General features: G+C 44.9%; 1 protein-coding gene across 6 annotated transcripts in view; it reads right to left on the bottom strand.

Moving 5' to 3' along the window:
- Positions 1 to 420: 420 nt before the first annotated feature.
- The window catches only part of UNC13B (unc-13 homolog B), an 837,582-nt gene continuing 812,595 nt past the window's right edge, over positions 421 to 25,407 (bottom strand). For 4 of the 6 annotated variants that reach the window (XM_033936037.1, XM_033936007.1, XM_033936028.1 and 1 more), the window contains one exon: positions 1,344 to 1,629. In XM_033936037.1, the coding sequence (XP_033791928.1) occupies positions 1,344 to 1,629 (286 nt within the window). Of the gene's footprint in view, positions 1,630 to 25,407 lie in introns of all 6 variants that reach the window. The other 2 variants (XM_033936000.1, XM_033936018.1) reach the window with 1 other exon arrangement.

Consider the following 25,407-nt stretch of genomic DNA (forward strand, 5'->3'; position numbering starts at 1 on the left):
AATATTGTCAGACCCTTGGCCTATGGTTTCAGGTTCTGCGGTTTGTACTGAAATGCTTTCTTGAATGTCAACAGTTTATTGTAAAGTCTTCCTAGTTTGGTTAGTTGAATAGCAATGCAAGTGCATTCGTTTTGAGAAAAAAAGAAGGTTGATGCGAAAGAACAGCAAATCTCAATGCTGATCTGAGCTGGGAGTGCAATGCTGCATGTATAGAAGTGATTGCATATAGGTTGTATGGGGAAAATAGTTGCTTTTTTCTACATGATTAACTTTGTCTATATAGGAAATGTCAATCAATCAAGTTTTCCTTGAAAAAATATAGTTGCGAGTCTGAAGCATTAAGATTTCTATTTTTAGAATTCAACACAAAAGCTGGGATACTGACTTTTCATTTCAACAACAAAAAAATCAAACATTCAGTGCTGCTAAAAAATCATTTATTAAAGATTAGCCTATCATTCTTCCCATTAATGGCACATACAATGATTAAAAAAAGGAAAAGATACAATGCATTGTGAAATAAAATGAATCCATAGGCAATAACAAAATAAAACCCCCCAACTAACTAGCATGCCAATGAAATGAAGAACTCATCCATCTGTACAAACAGGAGGAAAATACAAAAATGCCAATTGTAACCCATTCAACCCTGAAATGATCCTTTTTAGTTCATTATGGATTTGATCAGAGAATCAAAGTTAAAAGAGGGAAAGCCTTAGATACAGCTTGTCCTTCACAGCACTGTATCAGCCCTAGTGTCTACACCAAGTCTTGCTCCAACCGCTCTCTTCCCCTCCTCTGGAAGAACTTCAGAAACCCAGCCCCACTACTAAAGTGTTTACAGCAATCTTCATAGAGTGAATAAGGACTGATTGCAATGCAATTCTAAGGATGTACAGACATGTATGTTCACTTTCATACTTTTTCTTATAATATCACAGCAGATCTACGTTCAGACGAAGTAAGTCATTCCTTACCTCAAACACAAATGGAACTGGAAGAGTGAATTCACAGTGCTCCATGCCAACAACTTAAAATATTCCAAAATCTAGAGTATGAAGGGCAGGATAGGTTACAAAATCAATTATATACACAAAGCAGAAGGGCTCCCTTTTATCAAATACAAAGTTGAAAAGTTATCTGTATATTATTTTACCTATTTACTAAAAAATAAATAATTCACAATATGATTGTTCAGTGGTTTTCTTCTTTACAACACTTGCTTCATTTGAACAAACAGACAGACAGACAAATTGAACCTTTCAAAATTACTAACAGAAAGAAATTTGTTGAACAGTTGCACATCTTGGCACTTTTGGAGAAAAATGCATGGAAATTCAAACTCAACTTCCTTCCTCTGTGGAGCGAGATTCAGATTTCAGTTTGACAAACTCCCTGGCTACCTCATCATTGGTTCTTTGGGAGAGGATTCTAAGGATTGTGAGTCCTGTGTCGTCCATATGAATTCTTCGTCCAAGGGGACACCAACAAGCACAGCTGCCTTTATTCACTATATCTCTCAACTGCATCACAGCGATTCCCAGCACATGATCCTCCCGGGCAAAGCAGTAATCCTTAACACACACTTGTAGTTCATAAGAGTCCGGACCATCTTCATTACCAAGTATGCTAAAAAAATAGATGTACATAAATACAACATTACTTCATAGAACTAGTTTCCAAGCATAAGTGCTTCTCAACTTCTTCAAGCCAAGTACCCCCTAAGCCTAACAAATACCAACCGAGTACCCCCGCCCAAGCTCCACCCCTGACCCCACCCCCATAATAATAGTACTAATTGTAACTCAATTTCTTCCATCCATTTTTCAAATACACACTATATAATCTTATTAATACATAATGGTAACCACAAAATTTAAAAAAAACAAAGCACACTGTATGCACAGAAAATGTTAATTATCATTTATATTCAGGGTTTTTTACTTATTTAAAAAATTTCTATACCGTTTTAAGCCAAAATGGTTTACAGGAATATTACAAAGAGGTCAAGGCAGATGACTTTAAAATATGCAATCAGTAAGAACTATAGAAAAATAGACAAATATAGACAGCAGATATAAATTTGCAAAACTGACACATTTTGATCAGTAAATTGAAAAAAAAAATTTTTTTCCTGTCTTTGTTGTCTGGTGATTTCCTGAGTCTCTGGTTGCATTTCCATCAAAAAATATAAAGACTAAGGGACACTCGATGAAGTTACAGGGAAATACTTTTAAAACCAATAAGAGGAATTTTTTTCCCCCTCAGAGAATAGTTAAAGCTCTGGAATGTGTTTCCAGAGGTTGTGGTAAGAGCGGATAGTGTAGCTGGTTTTAAGAAAGTTCCTGGAGGAAAAGTCCATAGTCTGTTATTGAGAAAGACATGTGGGAAGCATGAAATATTGCTACTCCTTGGGTTTTGGTCAGGTACTAGTGACCTGAATTGGCCACCATGAGAACGAGCTACTTGGGCTTGATAGACCATTGGTCTGACCCAGTGAGGCTATTCATATGCTCTTATGAGAAAGGCAATTTTAATTTTTGCTACGAGTAATTAAACTTCTCTTTTATTACAGGGATTTGCAAAGAGATAGCATATGCTCTAAGCCTCTATGGCAGTGGTCTTCACTGCAAGGCCCGTGAGCCAATAGTGGCCCACGGACACCTACGGGGCAGCCCACACAGCTGTCCAGGGTTCTATCCCCTCCTCACATGATCTAGCGCTGCTTCTTCGTCCTGGCAGCTGCTCTGTCACTCTTAGGACCACTAGCAGCATAAGTGAGGTAAACATGCTGCCTTCGATGGCCCAGAAGCTTTCTTTCTGCTATTGCTTCCTGCTCCAATAGGTGGGAAGCAATAGCAGAGGGAAAGCTTCCGGGCTGCTGAAGGCAGCATGTTTACCTCATTCACGCACTACTGGCAGCCCGAAGAGTGAAAGAACGACTGCCAGGAAGAAGGATGAGCAACTACCAGGTCCCAGAGGAGGGAGGCGGGGGGAAGTTTTATTATAGAGATGCTGGACGACTGGGATGGGGAGGAAAGAAAACGAAAGATGTCAGACTTCTGGGGGAGAACAGATGCCAGACTATGGTAGGGAGGAGGAGGGAAGAAAAGGAGAGATACTAGACCACAGGAAGAGAAAAGGGAAGAAAGATGTCAGAAAAACAGAGAGGGAGAAGATGGTGCACAGGGATGGAAAGAGAGAGGGAGGAGATGGTGCCATGGATGGGAGTGAGTAAGAAGGAAAGAGAGATGCTGTTTAAGAAAAGGTTCTACTACAATTTGGGTTTTTGCCAGGTACTTGTGAATCCTCCATGAAGACACAATGCTGGGCTAGATGGCCATTGGTCTGACCCAGTAAAGCCATTCTTATGTTCTTAAGAAAGAGGAAGATGGTGCAAATGGATTTGGAGGGGAGGGCAGAGAGAGGGAGGAGATGGTGCATGTGGATAGATAGGAAGAGAACACAGAAAAGTAGATAGATTTGAGAAGGAAGCAGAAAAATTGAAGAAAGTTGAATATTAAAAGTTAATGCCAAAGCTGGATGCAGGGCAGAAAGTGAAGGAGAGAAATACAGGATATGTATAAGAAGGCCCTGGAAACAGAGTTAAGAGCACAGGCAGAAGGAAGTACAACTAGATGATTAGAAAAATAAAATCAACAGATAAGGGCAGAAAAAATTATTTTAATTTCAATTTAGTGATTGAAATGTGTTAGTTTTGAGAATTTATATCTGCTGTCTATATTTTGCATTGTTCAGGAAGAAATGCAATTGTTTCTACACTTCTCCCTCCATATTTGCAGTTTCAGCATTCGCAATTTCGATTATTCACGGTTTTTAGCTTGCTGGCTCCTCCCCCCAAATTACATCAGCTTGCATAGAGAAATCGCTGATTCCAAGCATTTACAGAGAAAATCGCAGATTCCCAGCACTCTCAACCAACAGGCAAAAAAAAAGGCTTCCGTGCTCCTCAGACAACCTCCAAAGTCATGTGCTCCTGTCCCAATAACCCCCCTCCCTCCAGCCACCAAAGCATCAGCGGCAGCCACAAATCTCCCTCCTTCCCTTCAAACTCTGAAGCATCAGCCACAAATCTCCCTCCCTCTAGCCACGAAGCAGCAGCAGCAGCCAATCCCAACAACCCCCCTCTCTCTGGCCTCTAAAGCATCAGAGCTGATCCTAACAACCCCTCCTCCCTCACTTACCCGAAGCAGTAGTGGCAGGTGGTGAGCAGAGGAAGCGCTGTAAACAGACAGCTTCCAGCCAGCCCTGGCAGGGCCTTTCCTCTGCCGCATCGGAAGTGACATGACAGAGGAAAGGCCCTGCTTGAGCTGCCTTGTTTACAGTGCTTCCTCTGCTCACCATCTGCTGCTACTGCTTTGGATAAGTGAGGTAGGAGGGGTTGTCAGAACAGCTCTGTTGCTTTGGGGGCGAGAGGAAGGGAGGTCGTCAGGAATGGCTCTTCTGCTTTGGGGGTGAGAGAGAGGGAGGGAGGGGGGTGTTGTCAGGACCACCTTCCATGGATGCTGGACCCATAAGTGTTGGGGGGGGAAGAGGAAAGGACTTTGCAGGGTAAAGGGCAGGGGAGATGGATGGATGCTGGACCCATAAATGGTGGAGAGAAAAGTGACCCAGAAAGAACAGATGCTGGATGTACAAGTGGGGGTGGGGGAATAATAGAGGTTGGTGGGAAAGGAGACAAAACTATTTTACAGTAACTCTCAAGCAACCCAAAAATCTGTTATCCAGCATCCACCAATCCCGGTGGGTGCTGGATAACAGAGTTTACTGTATTTTCAAAGTCCCTTTGAATCAGTCCAGCATTCAGGATACACTTAGACAGTCAGATTTTCAGGATATCCGATCACTGCCTTAAGTGCTTGATTTTGTAGCAAAGCCTTTGTATCTTTATGAAGTAGCCTCCCAGAACCAGCTCCAAAGGTGCCAAATTCCAATGTACACATTTAAACCTACTGTGAAAGTGTGCTTGTGTAGTTTATAAAATTTACATGGAAATCATAACTTAGCCTTCACACTGTACAAACTAAATCCCCAGGAAGGCCTACATAGGTGCCCTGTATAAGAGACTTGGGGAGGCTAAGCCTTCCCAGCCCAAACCGTAAACTTTCTTGTTGCTGGCCCACTGCCTTCAGAATATTGTCGTCCCCCCTCCCCCCCATCTCCAGCTTGTTGTCTTCCAGATATTGCTCCTCCTCCAGCTGCTGATACTGCCACATCGTGCAGTTCCTTTTGGGTCCTTTCCCTCCATTTCTACCTTTGCTGTGCCTGGAGTTAGCAAACAAAAAAGTGAAGAGGTGTGGGACCGCGGCTTTCCATGTACTGCTACTGCTTCTTCTGTCTGTCCCACATCCTCTAATGTAAACTTCTAGGACTGACAGAAGAAGCAGTAGTGATGCATGAACTTCATTTCTTGTTTGCTAACTCCAGGCCTGGAAGAGGTGGAAATGGCCCAAAAGGAGTGAGAAAGAGAGGAGACAATGCCAGGGATCATGGTTGGAGAAAGGTATAAGAGAAAAGGGCAAACTGGATTGGGGGGGGGGGGGGGAAGAGAGTGTGCTAGATGCAGTGTCACACAGAGACAAACGGAGGTAATGCTGGATAGGATGAAGTCAGCGAAAGATAGTAGAGAGGGGAAATACTGGGAAGGGGAATGTGGACTTGTATACAGTGTAGTTACTTACCTGTAACGTAGGTTCTCCGTGGACAGCAGGATAGTCAGCCATATATGGGTGTTGTCCCAACACCTCCCAATTTGCGGATAAGCTCTCCAATAGCTCAGAGAGATTTTTTTTTTTTTTTTCTCTGAGCATGTGCAGTGCCCGGGCCCCACTGGGCATGCCCGAGCCCTACCCATTTCCCCCTGCTTCCCCCTAATCCCCAGGATGTTCCTAGCTGTGGCCGGGTCGGCCGTATGGGGAGGCGGGTGGGTTGTGTGGCTGACTATCCTGCTGTCCACGGAGAACCTACATTACAGGTAAGTAACTACACTTTCTCCTAGGACAAGCAGGATGAGTCAGCCACATATGGGTGACTCCCTAGCCGAGGGATGTACCGACTGGACCTGCGCCTTAGCGCTTTGTGCATCCCTCGCCTGGCTGTGGAGGCCGAGCCGGGCAGGGTAATCAGGCAAAGCAGGTAAGGTTGTGGAAACAAGGTTTTAGATAAAGTGCTGTGTTAACTGAGCAATAATACTCACAGAACAGTGAACTGGTCAATGACAATCAATGAACAGTGAGAAACCAACTGGTCCAAAGTGACAATTCGTACTTGCATGTGAGAATTCATACTTGCCTATTCCACATTCAGTCTAGACAGGAGTGCTGGAAGACCTACTTAACTCACAGAACAGCGAAACTGGTCAATGACAATCAATGAACAGTGAGAAAACCAACTGGTCAACAGTGACAATTCTTAACTGGTCAACAGTGACAATTCGTACTTGCATATGAGAATTCATACTTGCCTATTCCACATTCAGACTAGACAGGAGTGCTGGAAGACCTACTTAACTCACAGAACAGCGAAACTGGTCAATGACAATCAATGAACAGTGAGAAAACCAACTGGTCAACAGTGACAATTCTTAACTGGTCAACAGTGACAATTCGTACTTGCATATGAGAATTCATACTTGCCTATTCCACATTCAGACTAGACAGAATTGCTGGAAGACCTACTTAACTCACAGAACAATGAAATTGGTCAATGACAATCAATGAACAGTGAGAAACCAACTGGTCAACAGTGACAAATCGTACTTGCATGTGAGAATTCATACTTGCCTATTCCACATTCAGTCTAGAAGGAGTGCTGGAAGACCTACTTAATCAATATCTATAACACCCTACTTGAACAGTGTTTGTCGATATTTATAACACCCTACTGGATCAGTGTTTGTTAAGGCTGTGCTAGTGGTTGCTGTCCCTCCTGGGAGGGAACCTGTGCTTGGTGAAGGTGTGCATGGAGGACCAAGTGGCTGCATCGCAGATGTCCCGTATTGGTGTGTGGTGCAGATGTGCCGTTGTGTTGGCTATGGTTCTGCGCTGGTGGGCGTTGGCTCCCACCTGCGGTTGATGCTGCGCTTTTCTATAGGTGAAGGGGATGCACTCTTATATCCAGCGCGCGCGCCTGCGTTTGGTGGCCGGAAGTCCTGGTCTGTTTTGGTCGTAGGAGACAAACAATTGAAACTTGTCTAATCTGCTGCATAGTCAGGGCCCGCACACAGTCCAGGAGGTGTTGCTGAGGTGGCAGTGTGCCTCCCTGTGGGGAGATGTAGAGTGCCGGGAGGCACGCTGAAGCCGCCTTCGGCAAGAATCGGGGGTGGGTACTGGGTACCACCCTGTTCTCATGAGGGAGTGTGTCGGTAGACACGATGGTCAGGGTTTTCCCAGCCAGGAATACGGGATCTGCCTCCCCTAAAGGTTTGAAGGGGTCGAGGTGAGATGATGCGGCACCAAGTTGAGGTCCCATCCGGGCGGTGGTGGTCTGACCGGTGGGTGCAGATTGGACAGTCCCTTCATGAAATTTTGTGATTACTGGATGCCTCGACACTGGTTTGCTGTCTAGGCCAACGTGGTATGCCGTGATTGCACTTAGGTGGACCTTGATGGAAGTGGGTTTTAGGTCCCCCTGAGATAAGCTCAGTATGTACTGCAGGATGTCCGGTATGGGGCAGTTGTAGGGGTCTCGCTGCGTGTCTGTGCACTGGTAGCGGAACCTTCTCCCTTTCAACCCATAGCGTTTTCTGGTTGAAGGTCTTCTGGCTGCCATAAGAGTGTGCTCCACGTCTTGTGGTAGGTTCATCCTCTCATCATCCATGCGGTCAGGGCTAAGGAACGCAGGTCGTGGTGGAGGGGGTAATGAGAACTGCACTGATCTGGAGCGGGGAGAGGTGGGTGAACCGCTATCCCTTGCCAGAACGGGAACCATGGTTGCAGGAGCCCGATCAGGGCAATCATGATCACCGTTGCTCTGTCCTGAAGAATCTTCTGCAGGACTTAGGGTGTTCCAACTTACAGACAGACCGTCGGGGCTGAGATGGCGATGGGTTGATCTCTTTGCGCAGAAGGTCGAGTATTTTGAGTTCGGTTCGGTTGCAAACAGGTCGATGCTCGGTGTGCCCCAGGTGCTGAAGATCTTCTTAATCGCCACTGGGTTGAGACACCACTCATCGGGATCCAGCTGGTGGCTGAGTCTTTCTGCCAGGTCGTTCTGCTCCCACAGGAGGTAAGTTGCCTGGATGGTGCATTGAATGGAGTTGGAGAACTCCCACATGTGGCAAGCTTCCTTGCATAGCGAGGTTGACCCTGTCCCTCCCTGTTTGCTGATATAGTGCGAGGCCACCTGGTTTTCTGTTTGGGTGAGGACTGCCCTCCCTGTTTGAAGGTTTCGAGGGCATTCCCTAAGGCCCTGAGCTCCAGTGGGTGGGTGGTCAGAGGTTGGGTACACTGGTCCCAGTGATGTCTGAGGTGCCCTTTCAGGGATCACATGAGTAGTCTGGTGTGCTGCACAACAAAGACCGGAGCGTGCTGACGATGAGCTGCTGGCAGGGATGCACTGGGCCAGGGATGTCATGGCGTCGATCTGGTAGTCCCTTAGGACGGCCTTGGTCTGCGTGGTGTCGATGACTGCCCAGATGAACGATATCCCCTGGGTGGGTATCAGGTGGGGCTTCATGTAGTTGATGAGGAACCCCAGTTCTTGGAGGAGGGTTATGATGGTTAACGGGGCTGCCAGCTGTCGAGATAAGATAGGACGCGCACCCCTTGAAGGCGAGGATGTGCCACTGCCACGCACTTTGTGAACGCTCTTGGAGCCGTTGAGAGTCCAAGGGGCAGGACCTTGTACTGGAGGCGTCTGTCTTGGCTTTAGAAGCGACGATGCCTCCTGTGGGCTGGGTGCATGGGATACTAGCCAATACTCGGGCTGTAACAGGGCCAAGACTGTACCCAGAGAGTGCATCTGGACCTTGTGTATGTATCTGTTGAGCTTACAGAGATCCAGGGACGAGCGTTGTTCTTGTCCATGGTGACGTGGGGGTTCCTGGAGTAGAAACCCCTTGGTGATCTCCTCTGTTCGTCATCGCATCTATTGATTCTGCCGAAGCAGGTCCTCTCCTTGCTGCAGGAAAGTTGGGTCGTCAGATGGAGGGTGCCCTGCCCACTTGGGGTGGGGGGGGCGGGAGTGGAGACGAATTCGGAATCCCTGCTTGATGATGCTGAGGGCCCACTGGTCGATGGTGATCCTGGGCCAAGCCTTCGCAGACAATCTGATCCTGCTGGGCCGGAGGGTGGTCAAGGTTCTATTTTTGTCTTGGGGAGAGGGCTGACCTTGGATGCCCCTGCCTCTCGGGCGGTGCTTGTTTGCGTAGCAGTTATGTTACTGTTGCGAGTGCTGGGGCACAGACTGCTGCCAGTGTGGACTGGCTCAGTTGTGAGCTGGAATCTCTATTTTATTTTATTTATTTATTTCCTCTCACTGGCCTCCTGATAAAGCCGCATCTGGAACTGGAGCGCAGCAATTCGTGCGCTCAGCATTGCGCCCTCGAAGGTCTTTTTCCCCGTGGAAACGAGGGTTTTTCAGGTCCTTCCCTGACGGGGGTTGGAGGGGGGGGGGTCGTGCTGCCCTGTTTCTCTTAAGCTACCGCAATGTCCATGTATGGCTGCTGCGGGTTGTCGAATCCCTGGGCTGGAAAGATCTGGTACTTCAATCCCAGTCTCCTTGATGTTGGTTGCCCTGAGGAGGGAGTCAGCCAAATCTTGTCTCTGCAGTCCAGGAGGTTCTTGTGGACTGGAATCGCCACTGCCTGCGTGAAGTACTGGTACTGGTAGTTCAGGCCTTGTAGTACTCTGTCTTGGGTACTTGTTGTCCACCCACGTGGATCTTGAGAAAGGCTGTGAGTTTCTGGAGGGACTTGGGGTGAGTCCTCGTTTGTGGGTTTTTTTTTTTTTAAGTAAATATTTATTTATTTTTGTGGGTGGTGACTCGGGGCGTGGCTGGAGGCTGGTGTGTAGCTTGTTCCTCCGTTGCTTGGGTGCATGGCATGCCGCTGAACCGCGCCATGTTGTTGTGCGTGGCTCCCTCTAAAGGGGTTAGGACAATAGGCTTGAACAATATTCTCTTACAAGGTGCTGTTAATTGTTCACCCAAGGTGATGTTGTAGATCACCCTTTATACCTTGTAACTAAGGTGTATCAATCAATCTTTATGGCCCTCAGAGATGCCACCCAGGGATCAATATGATCATATCCCTTGGCTTTACACACCCTATCGTCATCGGGTCAATATCAAATGTGAAAATGATATAAACTTTTTTTCTTTTTTCTTTTTTGCTTATTTTACTCGTATGTATTAAACTCTTTTTGCTAATTTTAAAACAATAAATATGGCTAATGAGTTTAAGGTAGATACTTAGCTTCACCGGGATGGTTAGTAGCTGTTGGTGAGGGATACATATGCCAACATGTTTCACCCCTAAGAAGGGGGTTTCTTCAGGGCTACTATCCCTGCAAACAAGAAACCTTGTTTAGGTGTGGAAAATGCTAAGCATAACATGTAAAAAATATCATTCACACCATACATATATATTATCATACCTTTTATGTTAATTATACACGGCTGGCCACCCGATCTAAGTTTCTTTAAGATGGCGCGGCGTGCTTGAAAGTGACTTTAAATATCCCAAACCCCGGAAGTGAGGTGGGAAGGGGGAGGGACAAAACCCAACCTCTACACACACCCACACTAGGGGGAAGGGAAAGGTAAATAAGTTATTCTATTTTGCTCTCCTATCCTCCCATCATATTGGTATTGGGGAAGACATATATACTCCCAGCGAAAGATCATAAAAGGGATGACCACTCTAATTCTAGGTTTAACCCTTGGGGGATAACCGATTTCAAACGGTATATCCACTGCTGTTCCAAATAGTTTAGCCTGGCCTCCACATTCCCCTGTGTCCCCTCTGTCTTAAGAGTGTCGATGACACGCCATCTGATCTGATCTATTTGATGTTGCTTCAACAACCAGTGTTGCACTAAAGGTGCGGATAAGTTGCCCGTCACTATTCTGGATTTATGCTCGTTGAGCCTTAAGTGAATCGCACGTTTGGTACGACCTACGTATACCAGAGGGCAGGGGCATACTATAACATATATAACCCAAGCTGATTTACATGTTGTATATGTTCTAGCCTGGATGACTCTACCGGTACCTGGGTCCTTCCAAACATGACCCCCTATGGTCTTGTCACACCATTGGCAGTGAGAACAAGGAGCATGAAGGCCCAATGGTTCATGAACTGGTCTGCGGCGTTTCAATAGTTGGCCAATGGTAATACCCTTCGTGTATGTAATAAGGGGAGAATCAACCAAACCCCTGAGATTTTTTAGGATGTGCCAATGTTCCCTAATAGATCTCACCATAACATTAACAACTACCGAATATGGTAACACGCAGACCAGTTCAACCTCCTCCCGGACAGAACAAGATCCCCTGTCTGAGTCTTGGAGAAGGAGGTCCCGATGGGCAAAACGAGCCCTTACATATGCTTGATGAATGCAGTTCTCTGGATAGCCCCGAAAACGAAAACGTTGGCTAATATCTTTAGCTATCCTCTGGAACTCATTTAGGTCTGAACATACTCTTCTGTCTCTTAGGAATTGGCTAATGGGGAGACTGGTTTTAAGTCTGTGGGGATGGAAGCTTCCAAAATGTAGCAGAGTATTTCTAGCCACTGGTTTTCTATACAGGGTGGTCTCAAAAGCAGTACCCACCCTATATATTGTGATATCCAAAAAATCAATTTGGGACCAATTATACGTAGCAGTAAACTTTAGGTTGGGGTCCACCGTATTGATCCATTGAATGAAATTAATCAATTCAATCTCCGATCCAGTCCAAAGGAAAAAAATATCGTCCAAGAACCTGAGCCACAGTTTTATATGAGCATTATAAAAACCAGATGGATAGATGTTAAGTTCTTCAAACCGGCCCACATACAAAGTAGCCACCGATGGGGCGAAAGTAGCCCCCATCACGACCCCATGAATTTGTCTGTAGTGGGTCTGCTCATATACAAAATAGTTATTTTCTATAACCCATTTGGCCAAACGCATAAGAAACTCCGTAGTAATACGTTGCGGTCCTTGTCTAGCATCCAGGGTCTCTTTTATGATGTCCATAGCCCCCTCCTGGGGGATCTTCGTGTATAGGGACACTATATCCAAGGTCACCATACAGCACTCTGAAGGGGGATGGACTACCTCTCCCAGTCTTCTGAGAAAATGCGCAGAGTCTTTCAAATAAGATCTTACCAACACTGCTGCTTGTCTCAAAAAAACATCCAAAAACTTGGAGCGGGGTTCTAATATACTGTCCCTTGTATTAACAATGGGCCTCCCCGGAGGGTTTTGAAGGTCTTTATGTATCTTTGGCACAAAACGGATCATTGGCGTCTTGGGATATTTTTCAAGCAAAAATTTATATTCATTTTTTGTAATATGTTCATCCTCATATGCCTTGGTGACATAGTCAAAAATTTCTTTTGCCAACTCATCCCCTGGATCATTAGTTATGGGGCTATATGAAGTTATATCTCCCAGTTGTCTCATCGCCTCTATTTTATAGCGCCCTCGATCCTGAATGACTATAGCTCCCCCCTTGTCTGCTTGGTGTATGATAATGTCATCCCTATCCGCCAGTTCCTGCAATGCTAGGTATTGAGAATACTTCAAATTATATCTAAGGGAATTGGGATTATAACTTTGCTCGTAGTTAGTAATGTCATTTAACACCAAGTCACAAAATGTGGCTATTGTTGGATCCACCGGGGGGGGAGGGACCCAAGTAGATTTGACTCTACATATGGATTGGTCTACTGATGATGAACTTTGCGTTTCCCCTGAATCATTTTGAAAAAATAATTTTATTTGGATCTTTCGGATGAACCTATAAAACGCTATTTTTAACCTGAAAAAGTCCGGTTTTTCCTTTACAACAAATCCCAAACCAAGGATGAGATGAGAAGGACTACCAGATGGGGAGGGTCTACTCCTGGAATAAAAAAACTACAGGGCAGAATATTACAAAAAAAAGGGTAGCATTTGAGGCCACGTCCGATGAATCGGAAGGAACTAGTGGCGAGTCCACAGAGACTCCTCGAACAAGACCGACCGGAGAGACGGCTCCAAAAAACTTGCGCCCCAGGACCCGGGGTCGGGGATCCAACAAGACAGGGGTGGCAGTCAGACCCAAATGACATCATTGGTAGTAAACATTTCTTCATATTCTCTAACGTCCACTCAATATAAAGTACTACAACTTGGTTTGGGATTTGTTGTAAAGGAAAAACCGGACTTTTTCAGGTTAAAAATAGCGTTTTATAGGTTCATCCGAAAGATCCAAATAAAATTATTTTTTCAAAATGATTCAGGGGAAACGCAAAGTTCATCATCAGTAGACCAATCCATATGTAGAGTCAAATCTACTTGGGTCCCTCCCCCCCCGGTGGATCCAACAATAGCCACATTTTGTGACTTGGTGTTAAATGACATTACTAACTACGAGCAAAGTTATAATCCCAATTCCCTTAGATATAATTTGAAGTATTCTCAATACCTAGCATTGCAGGAACTGGCGGATAGGGATGACATTATCATACACCAAGCAGACAAGGGGGGAGCTATAGTCATTCAGGATCGAGGGCGCTATAAAATAGAGGCGATGAGACAACTGGGAGATATAACTTCATATAGCCCCATAACTAATGATCCAGGGGATGAGTTGGCAAAAGAAATTTTTGACTATGTCACCAAGGCATATGAGGATGAACATATTACAAAAAATGAATATAAATTTTTGCTTGAAAAATATCCCAAGACGCCAATGATCCGTTTTGTGCCAAAGATACATAAAGACCTTCAAAACCCTCCGGGGAGGGCCATTGTTAATACAAGGGACAGTATATTAGAACCCCTCTCCAAGTTTTTGGATGTTTTTTTGAGACAAGCAGCAGTGTTGGTAAGATCTTATTTGAAAGACTCTGCGCATTTTCTCAGAAGACTGGGAGAGGTAGTCCATCCCCCTTCAGGGTGCTGTATGGTGACCTTGGATATAGTGTCCCTATACACGAAGATCCCCCAGGAGGGGGCTATGGACATCATAAAAGAGACCCTGGATGCTAGACAAGGACCGCAACGTATTACTACGGAGTTTCTTATGCGTTTGGCCAAATGGGTTATAGAAAATAACTATTTTGTATATGAGCAGACCCACTACAGACAAATTCATGGGGTCGCGATGGGGGCTACTTTTGCCCCATCGGTGGCTACTTTGTATGTGGGCCGGTTTGAAGAACTTAACATCTATCCATCTGGTTTTTATAATGCTCATATAAAACTGTGGCTCAGGTTCTTGGACGATATTTTTTTCCTTTGGACTGGATCGGAGATTGAATTGATTAATTTCATTCAATGGATCAATACGGTGGACCCCAACCTAAAGTTTACTGCTACGTATAATTGGTCCCAAATTGATTTTTTGGATATCACAATATATAGGGTGGGTACTGCTTTTGAGACCACCCTGTATAGAAAACCAGTGGCTAGAAATACTCTGCTACATTTTGGAAGCTTCCATCCCCACAGACTTAAAACCAGTCTCCCCATTAGCCAATTCCTAAGAGCCAGAAGAGTATGTTCAGACCTAAATGAGTTCCAGAGGATAGCTAAAGATATTAGCCAACGTTTTCGTTTTCGGGGCTATCCAGAGAACTGCATTCATCAAGCATATGTAAGGGCTCGTTTTGCCCATCGGGACCTCCTTCTCCAAGACTCAGACAGGGGATCTTGTTCTGTCCGGGAGGAGGTTGAACTGGTCTGCGTGTTACCATATTCGGTAGTTGTTAATGTTATGGTGAGATCTATTAGGGAACATTGGCACATCCTAAAAAATCTCAGGGGTTTGGTTGATTCTCCCCTTATTACATACACGAAGGGTATTACCATTGGCCAACTATTGAAACGCCGCAGACCAGTTCATGAACCATTGGGCCTTCATGCTCCTTGTTCTCACTGCCAATGGTGTGACAAGACCATAGGGGGTCATGTTTGGAAGGACCCAGGTACCGGTAGAGTCATCCAGGCTAGAACATATACAACATGTAAATCAGCTTGGGTTATATATGTTATAGTATGCCCCTGCCCTCTGGTATACGTAGGTCGTACCAAACGTGCGATTCACTTAAGGCTCAACGAGCATAAATCCAGAATAGTGACGGGCAACTTATCCGCACCTTTAGTGCAACACTGGTTGTTGAAGCAACATCAAATAGATCAGATCAGATGGCGTGTCATCGACACTCTTAAGACAGAGGGGACACAGGGGAATGTGGAGGCCAGGCTAAACTATTTGGAACAGCAGTGGATATACCGTTTGAAATCGGTTATCCCCCAAGGGTTAAACCTAGAATTAGAGTGGTCATCCCTTTTATGATCTTTCGCTGGGAGTATATATGTCTTCCCCAATACCAATATGATGGGAGGATAGGAGAGCAAAATAGAATAACTTATTTACCTTTCCCTTCCCCCTAGTGTGGGTGTGTGTAGAGGTTGGGTTTTGTCCCTCCCCCTTCCCACCTCACTTCCGGGGTTTGGGATATTTAAAGTCACTTTCAAGCACGCCGCGCCATCTTAAAGAAACTTAGATCGGGTGGCCAGCTGTGTATAATTAACATAAAAGGTATGATAATATATATGTATGGTGTGAATGATATTTTTTACATGTTATGCTTAGCATTTTCCACACCTAAACAAGGTTTCTTGTTTGCAGGGATAGTAGCCCTGAAGAAACCCCCTTCTTAGGGGTGAAACATGTTGGCATATGTATCCCTCACCAACAGCTACTAACCATCCCGGTGAAGCTAAGTATCTACCTTAAACTCATTAGCCATATTTATTGTTTTAAAATTAGCAAAAAGAGTTTAATACATACGAGTAAAATAAGCAAAAAAGCAAAAAGAAAAAAAGTTTATATCATTTTCACATTTGATATTGACCCGATGACGATAGGGTGTGTAAAGCCAAGGGATATGATCATATTGATCCCTGGGTGGCATCTCTGAGGGCCATAAAGATTGATTGATACACCTTAGTTACAAGGTATAAAGGGTGATCCCTCTAAAGGGGGGCATTGTGGGGAGTGTAGCCCGCTGAGAGAGGAGTGGGTCAGCAGGAGGATTAACTGTGGCTGCTGGTCCCACCCCTGGTGGTTCGCAGGTTCATGTGCTGCTCCACTTGACTGGTTGGGTGGCTCCATGTACCCCACCACCCTTCTCTGTCCTTCTTGAGAGGGGGGGAGAGCCTGCAGAGAGGGGGCAGGATGCACCCCTTCATCTGTGCCAGTGCTCCTGGCTGCGTTTCCCACTGTGCCTGGAGGCAGAGAAAGAGGAGTGATAATGCCTCTTGAGTGGGCTTCTCCTGCTGTACTGCCTATTGTATATTAAACTGTACAGCGCTGCATATGCCTTTCAGTGCTATAGAAATCATGAATAGTACAGAGTCCCTCATGCTAGCTGGAAAAGCACTCTGCCTAGGTTTTATGAAGAGCAAACAGCTTTTTAGACTGAGGAGTTTCAAACCCCCACCCTTGGAGAGGCATGGTCTGACATGCCGCATCTCTGAAGATATCAGCACCCTGCTGAGAAAGGCAGACTCCTCGTTCCCAACCTGAGAGGGGGAGGGGTGGGAAAGGTGTGAATTGTAGACTCTGCAGGACCCCAAGAGGGAAAGAAACATCGAGTTGGGTTTTTTTTTTTTCAGCATGTCCTTTTTAAGCTGAACTCTGGGGCAGCATGTCTCCTACTGGGGGGAGAGGTCTGCAGGTCCCCTCCAAGGGAAAGAAGCATGGGAGATTCTTTCTCCTTAAATTCAGATTGGGAGGAGGTTGGGGCAGAGCCCTCGGGGCTGCAACAGATTATCAGAGGTTTTCCCAAAAACAAGCAGATAGGACTTACCTTTGAACCCCAATCGGCTCCCTTCAGAGGCTGGCTGTAAGAGGCAGCATGCCGTCTGGAGGGTGAAAGCCCCGATCTGTTGCTTGCAGAGGCTGTGGATTTACGCAGCAGCATGCAAGACTCCTATCGGCTGCCTTGCAGAGGATGGCTGCGTGGCAACATGCAGGGATTCCTGGAGAGATCTCTCGGTCTGGCAAGACTCCTATCGGCTGCCCTGCAGAGGCTGGTTCTAAGCGGCAACATGCAGGGACTCCGGGAGATATTTCTCTACCGGGCCAAGTGCAGGCGGGGGGATTAGCTGAGCCAGGGCATCCTGGAGGCTCCTTGCCACTGTAGCATGTGGATCCCCTGCTGCTGCATTCTGATGAGGATGGCTGCTGGAGGAAGATTCTCGGGCCTCACTTCTCTTCATGCCCTGCGGAGGCTGGCTGTAAGCAGCAACATGCAGGAACTCCTGGAGAGATCTCTCGGTCTGGTGAGACTCCTATCGGCTTCCTGCAGGGGCCGACGGCTAGCGACAGCATGCAGGACTTCCGGGAGAGATTTCTCGACCGGGCAAGTTGCAGTCGGGGGGGTTGACTGAGCCAGGACGTCCTGGAGGCTCCTCTCCGGATTCGTCTGTGGATCCCCCGCTGCTACGCTCCGATGAGGATGGCTGCTGGAGGGAGATTCTCGGGCCTCACTTCTCTTCATGAAGTCTCTCAGTGCCCTCTTCCTTAGCTTGCGTGCACGTGGTGACATGTGTGCACAATGCAAGCCACACGGAAACCTCGAGCGCCGGATCCAATCAGTGGGCGCACAATTCATGAGGATCCAGTGTGTTCATCCTCCTCCTGCATCCCAGTTGTTTCTTTAGATGATTCAGGCATCTTCAGGTTGAGTAGAAAAGTTGTAATGGAGAGCTGTAGAAAAATCCGACCGATGGGAACGGGCGGAAACTAAAGATTGGGGATTAGGGGGAAGCAGGGGGAAATGGGTAGGGCTCGGGCATGCCCAGTGGAGCCCGGGCACTGCACATGCTCAGAGAAAAAAAAAAAAAAAAAATCTCTCTGAGCTATTGGAGAGCTTATCCGCAAACTGGGAGGTGTTGGGACAACACCCATATGTGGCTGACTCATCCTGCTTGTCCTAGGAGAACACCTTTTTCTGGCTTTGACATGCAAAGTGGTAGGCACTGGAAGATTAAGCTACTTGCCCAAGATCACAAGGAGCAGCACCGGGATTTCATCTCACAACCTCTGGGTGCAGAGGCAGCAGCTCTACCAGTGAGCCATGCCCTCCACATGGGAGGGGGGGAGGAAGAGACAGGGCAATATTGTGTGTGGGGGGTGGGGGTGGGAGAGAGACAGGACAGCATTGAATGGTGCAGGGAGAGGGGAGGGGAAAGGCAGAAAGAGGGAGATTAAAAACCAGGTAATTTATTGAAATCTAAACGGACTGAGAGGCATTAAAAAATGGAAGAAAGATGAAAAGAACAGATCAGTATTAAATGTAGTAGAAGAAGACAGAAGAAAAATGATGACAAATGGACAGAAGTACCTTGGAAAGAGTTAAAAGAAGACAGAAAGGCAGTAACCAGATCCTGGGGCCAACACAAAAAAACATTAAATGGCCAGATAACAAAGGTAGGAAAAAAAAGTTATTTTTAATTTAGGATGAATTAATATGTTAGCTATGTTAGATAAATACTTTTTTAAATTAGGTTTTGGAAGCCAAAACCACATTCTTCAGGTCAAGACAGTAATCTGTTTGTCCTGACTTAAGAAAGGAGGTTTTGTTCTCTTAAGGCTAATAAAAAAATGTAATGTTAGTCCAATGTAAAGGTATAGCCTGATGTTTTATTTTTGAATTTTAACGGTAACAATTGGAATGTGCCAGTTTTTGAAGTTTACATCTGCTATCTTTTGCAAGTATAGAGGGATGTGCGTCATATCACTGTTGCTGTTTCCCTAATGTATGCAGAGGCTGGTTTCAGCTGAATTTTTGTCTACATATTTCTATTTTTAGTTTGTGGCTATCTATTCCTGCCTTTCCTAGGAAATGGCACGATATGGTAGAATTGTTTTAGAAAGTCTGAATGATTTTGCAGGGTTACAGTATGTGTGTTCAAAAGTGTCCTACTGCTGATTTTTCTCTCTCCCTAAAAATTTTAATTTGCTCTGTTCTGGTGAATTTCGCCATATACTCGCTTTAGCCTCCCCAAATGGCTGTGCCATTGACTGCCTATGAATAGAATATGTGCAGTCTTGTAGGCCACATATTTATATGTACAGAAACATCCACACAATTTTCTCATAGGCCTTTTCCACCTTTATAAAATTACCCCTCAACTGTGCATTCTTCCAACAGGCCACTTAACTTGTGCATAAGTTATGATAAAACAAGATCTTTGAATGCGTGGGCTTTCACCCTCCATGACTCATTGTAAGTTTTCTCATCAATCAAACATTTAAGTTCCCTCCCTGCTGGTTTCATTTTAAATAGTGTTACTTTTTGCTTTCTACCATTTTCATAGCTGTTTTTATTAATATTTGTCGTTAATTCATTTCCTTAAGGCTTTACATGCTAATATTGTTCCATCCACACTTGTTCTTTACAATTGTGCATTTACCTTCACCTTACTCATTTCTCATATATTTATGAAGATTTGGCACCTGATATTCATCACACACATCACTGTATTATGCACTCATTTTTTTTACTTCCACTCCATTTTTCATTTCCATTCACCCATCAGATATTCTGAAGTTTATATGTATTTTTTCACATATATATTTTATAGGACCCCTGAGGAAGGCCCATATTGGGTTTGCACCATTAATTTTCTATATGGATTTTTGTGGATTACTGTGTATTTTCCATGTGTTGGATTGAATAAATACCTGCATCAGAAACATCTTTTCCACAGTGTTATTTTGGTTTTGTTTCTCTTGTTTACTGTGGAATTTTTGGGTTTTGTTTGTTGCCAAGGTGGTCATAAACTTTAAGACATTCTTTCGATATATTAAGGGGAAACGACTTGTGAAGGAAGCAGTGGGGCCATTAGATGATCAGGGAATAAAGGGAGGACAAGAGGAGGACAAAGCCATCGCCGACAAACTTAACACAATTTTTGCGTCTGTATTTACTTTAGAGGATATATCCAATATACCAGAAGCCGACAGGAAACTGACAGGGTTGACGGTCAGTCTAGAAGAGGTATGCAGACAGATTGATAAGCTTAAAAACGATAAATCCCCGGGACCGGACGGCATCCACCCGAGGGTAATCAAGGAACTGAAAGGGTTTATAGCTGAACTGCTCCAACTAATAGCCAATCTGTCGATCAAATCAGGAAGGATTCCGGAAGACTGGAAAGTGGCGAATGTTATGCCGATCTTCAAGAAAGGTTCGAGGGAAGATCCGGAAAACTACAGACTGGTGAGTCTGACCTCAGTGCCGGGAAAGATGGTAGAGATGCTGATAAAGGACCACATTATTGATCACCTTGACAGACACAAACTGATGAGGACCAGCAAGCATGGCTTCAGTAAAGGAAGATCTTGCTTGACAAACTTACTGCACTTCTTTGGAATAAATGGGCAGATAGACAAGGGTGACCCAGTCGACATCGTATATCTAGATTTTCAGAAGGCGTACAACAAGGTTCCGCTTGAACGTCTACTTCGAAAAATTGCAAGCCATGGAATCGAGGGTGATATATTCATGTGGATTAAAAACTGGTTGGCAGATCGGAAATAGAGAGTGGGGGTAAATGGACAATACTCGGACTGGAAAAGCGTCACGAGTGGAATGCCGCAGGGTTTGGTGCTCGGGCCCTTGCTCTTCAACATATTTATAAATGACCTAGAAATCGGCACGATGAGTGAGGTGATTAAATTTGCAGATGATACAAAGTTATTCCAAGTAGTGAAGACACAGAAGGATTGCAAAGACCTACAAAAAGGCATAAATAAGCAAAATGGCAAATGAGGTTCAATGTGGATAAGTGCAAGGTGATGCATGTTGGTAACAAAAATCATATGCACGAATACAGGATGTCCGGTGCTATCCTGGGAGAGAGCACCCAGGAAAGAGACTTGGGAGTACTTCTAGACAAGTCAATGAAACCATCCGTGCAATGTGCAGCAGTGACGAAAAGGGCTAACAGAATGCTAGGAATGATTAAGAAAGGGATCACAAACCAATCTGAAAAGGTTATCATGCCGTTAAATTGGGCCATGGTGCGCCCCCATCTGGACTACTATGTCCAACACTGGTCTCTGTACATGAAAAAGGACATAGTACTACTCAAAATATATCTATTGATGGTCGGTATATTAAAAACTAATAAACTTGAAACTTGAAAAGGGTCCAGAGAAGAGCAACTAAAATGGTTAAGGGACTGGGGGAGTTGCCGTACAACGAGCGGCTAGAGAAACTGGGCCACTTCTCCCTTGAAAAGATAAGACTGAGAGGGGAAATGATCGAAATATTCAAGATATTGAAGGGAATTGACTTAGTAGAGAAAGAGAGATTGTTCACCCTCTCCAAGGTGAAGAGAATAAGAGGGCATTCGCTAAAGTTAGAAGGGAAAAGATTCCATACAAACGTAAGGAAGTTCTTCTTTACCAGAGAGTGATAGAAATCTGGAACGCTCTTCCAGAGGCTGTTATAGGGGAAAGCACCCTTCAGGGATTCAAGACAAGATTGGATAAGATCCTACTGGAACAGAACATATACAAGTAAGGCTAGACTTAAATAGGGCACTGGTCTCTGACCTAAGTGACACAGCGTGAGCAGACTGCTGGACACGATGGACCACTGGTCTGACCCAGCAGCGGCAAATCTTATGTTCTTATGATTACCCCAGGAAAACTTACATACATTCAGGCTTCTATTGTTTACCAACAAATTACATTACATTACATTACTGATTTCTATTCCACCTCAACCTTGCAGTTCTGGGCGGATTACAAAAGAGATAACTGGACATTTCCAGGATAATTACAGAGAGAATTCTGGTCATTTCCAGGAGAAGTTACAAGAATAATGGAGCTGTATATTTCAAGAGCTGTACAAATAGGAAATAGTGCAGATCCAGTATATATACCGTTAGGGAAGCAGTTGACATGCTTGAGGCTAAAGAGAAGGGAACTGGTGAAGGGGGGAGGAGGGGGGAGTTGCGTTGAGGGGGGTCCGGTTGGGGTTAAGCCATCTGTATACATTTTTTGAATAGGTGGGTTTTGATTTCTTTGCAAAAATATTTGTAGTTGTTTGTTGTTATCAGCAGGTTGGAGATAGTGTGGTCCAGTTTCACTGCATGCGTCGCCAGCAGACTGTCAAATATCTTCTTGCGCTGGGTGCCTTTGAGTGGGGGGTAGGTGAAAGGGGTCTTAGTTCTTCTTTGCCTAGTGGTGGCGTTTTGGTACAGGCGGTTGTTTAGGTCAGTGGTTCCCAACCCTGTCCTGGAGGAACACCAGGCCAATTGGGTTTTCAGGCTAGCCCTAATGAATATGCATGAAGCAAATTTGCATGCCTATCACTTCCATCATATGCAAATCTCTCTCATGCATATTCATTAGGGCTAGCCTGAAAACCCGATTGGCCTGGTGTTCCTCCAGGACAGGGTTGGGAATCACTGGTTTAGGTAATTGGGGGCTATGTCATTTATTGCTTTGATGGGAGAGGCGGGGGTGGTTATATTACCCAAACCAGGCCGCGACCCTCTACTATGTGGGTCTTATCGACCCATATCATTGCTAAATCTGGATGCAAAAATTCTGGCCAAGGTTCTAGCCCAACGCTTGGGAAAGGTATTGCCGTCCCTGATTCATCAAGATCAAGCGGGGTTTATACAGCGGAGACAGGTGAGCGATAACATTAGACGAACCCTTAATTTACTTTGGGAAGCGGGTATGGATCGAGATAAGGCGGTCCTGATATCGGTTGATGCCGAGAAGGCATTTGATCGGGTTCTTTGGGGATTTTTATGGGATGTGATGGACAGGATGGGACTGGGGGGCAAGTTTGGAGAATGGGTTCGGGCTCTATATGTTGAACCGAGGGCCTGTTTGCGGATTAATCAATCGTACACTGATTTCTTTTCCATCTACAGGGGAACTCAGCAGGGATGCCCACTCTCTCCTTTACTGTTCGCAGTGTCACTTGAGCCCCTTGCCTTGGCCATTAGACATCATGCATCCTTGGTTGGGTTTGTTAGTGGGGGGGTAGAGCACCGAATAGCGATGTTTGCAGATGATATCCTCTTATATGTGGGACAACCTGAGCTCTCTATACCTCATCTCTTACAGATATTTGATACTTACGGGAAGGTTTCAGGGTTCAAAATAAATCTAGCAAAAACAGAAATCTTGAATCTGACCCTGACACGGCGAGAGGTGGATAATTTACGGGACATTTTCCCTTTTAGATGGGCTGAGCAGGGAATCAAATACCTGGGAATCTATATTCCTTCAGACCTTCAGAGAATTTATGAAAAGAACTACCTGCCTATTTATCGCCGTATCCGTGCTGACTTACAACATTGGCATGGACTGTGGGTATCCTGGTGGGGCAGGATAGCGATCATTAAAATGAATGTACTTCCCAGGTTGCTATTTCTCTTTCAGACCTTGCCTATTACGGTTCCTTTGGGAGAATTGAGGAGATTGGGCAGGGAAATACGTAATTTTATTTGGCATTGTAAATCTCCAAGACTTTCCCAATCATTATTGTGGGCTCCTAGGGAAGTGGGGGGTAGGGGGTTGCCTAACCTGGTGTGGTATTATCAAGCGGCACAGCTGAAATTAGTGCTAGAATGGGAATTGGGGGACTATAAAAGTGGGGTACAATTAGAACAGAAATATAGTAACATGGAGCCTTTGAAATCCAAGCTGTGGTCCTCTGGGTCGCAGCGCACGTGGATCCAGAGCATATCTAACCCTTTTGTGCAACATTTGGCACGATTATGGAGTCAAACACATAAGCAGATGGGCGGTGGGGCTTTGGTTTCATCCCTGGCTAGTATACAGACTGAACCTCTGTTTCCGGCAGGCCGAGATAATTGGGTATTTCAAAGTTGGTCTCAAAAGGGGATAAGAGTGTTTAGAGATCTAATTGGGACGGCCGGGCTCATTCCATTTTCAACAATTCAACAGAAATATGATTTACCAGATGGTGACTATTTTGAATACTTACAAATCCGACATTTTATGTTAGCACAGGGTTGGGGTTCTGGAATACAACCTGATAAGGAACCTCTGGAAAATCTTTGGTTGTTGCTGCAGAAGGTTCCTAAACCATTGTCGGTGTTATAGCAATATAAGAGGGGATACTCACCTGTTAATTACTCTTTTCAAAAACAATGGGAGAGGGACCTCGAATCAAGGTTGTCTGCTAAAGAATGGGAGACGGTTTGTAGGGAGACTTATAAAGCATCTTCTTGTGCTTTGGTCCAGGAAAATGCTTATAAGGTGCTAACACGGTGCATAGAATGTTTCCTGGAGTGTCTGATCAATGTTGGAGATGTGGATTGAATGTGGGATCTTTTATGCATATCTGGTGGGATTGCAGGATCATCCAATCCTTCTGGAAAGTTGTGATTGGCACGCTATCCAAGTGTCTTGGTGAATGTGTTGCTCTATCTCCTCAGAGTTGTCTTTTGGGATTATATAATAATAGGGAGCGTACTTGGCAAACAAAAATTATAAGATGGGGTTTGGCGGCAGCGAAATGCCTCATTGCCAACCACTGGAAAAATGCAGAGGCTCCCTCTCACACTGCATGGGTAAATCGTTTAATAATGATGGGAAAGATGGAGATAGCAATGGCTAAGAGGTGCCATACCTATACCATTTCTTTTCACACTTGGAGTAAGTTGGAAGACCTATTGGATGCTCTTTAAGGGATCTCCTAGTGTCACTTGTTTTGTTGTCTGCTAGAAGAATGGGATTGGGGGGGGGGGATTGGGGAGTGTTGTCGGGTGGGGAAGTTGAATTAGGATGGGACTTTGGGATGAAAAAGATCATTTAACGGAATTTGACTGAATCTGTTCTAGAACTTGATTTTCTTGATTTTTCTACGGCATTCTCTACCTGATGTTTATATTTGCTGTTCTTTGTTATATATGGTACTACTGATATTGTATTATGTCTGCACAATATAAATTACAAAAGTCTTTCAATAAACATTTAAATATTAAAAAAAAAAATATAGTATTCAGATTGTAAGGTACTTTGAAGTGGAAAATTGAGAGTTTAGCACCAAAGAGAAGTGATTGTTTTGACAACATTTAATCAAGGAAAGAGTGATTTTTTAATTTCCATGTTCATACCTTAGAACCTGCAGGTTTAAACCAAGAGTTGGACCTACAAGTTTTCCTGAAATGTAATCAT

The sequence above is a fragment of the Geotrypetes seraphini genome, chromosome 1, assembly GCF_902459505.1.
Source record: "Geotrypetes seraphini chromosome 1, aGeoSer1.1, whole genome shotgun sequence".
Classification (NCBI taxonomy): domain Eukaryota; kingdom Metazoa; phylum Chordata; class Amphibia; order Gymnophiona; family Dermophiidae; genus Geotrypetes; species Geotrypetes seraphini.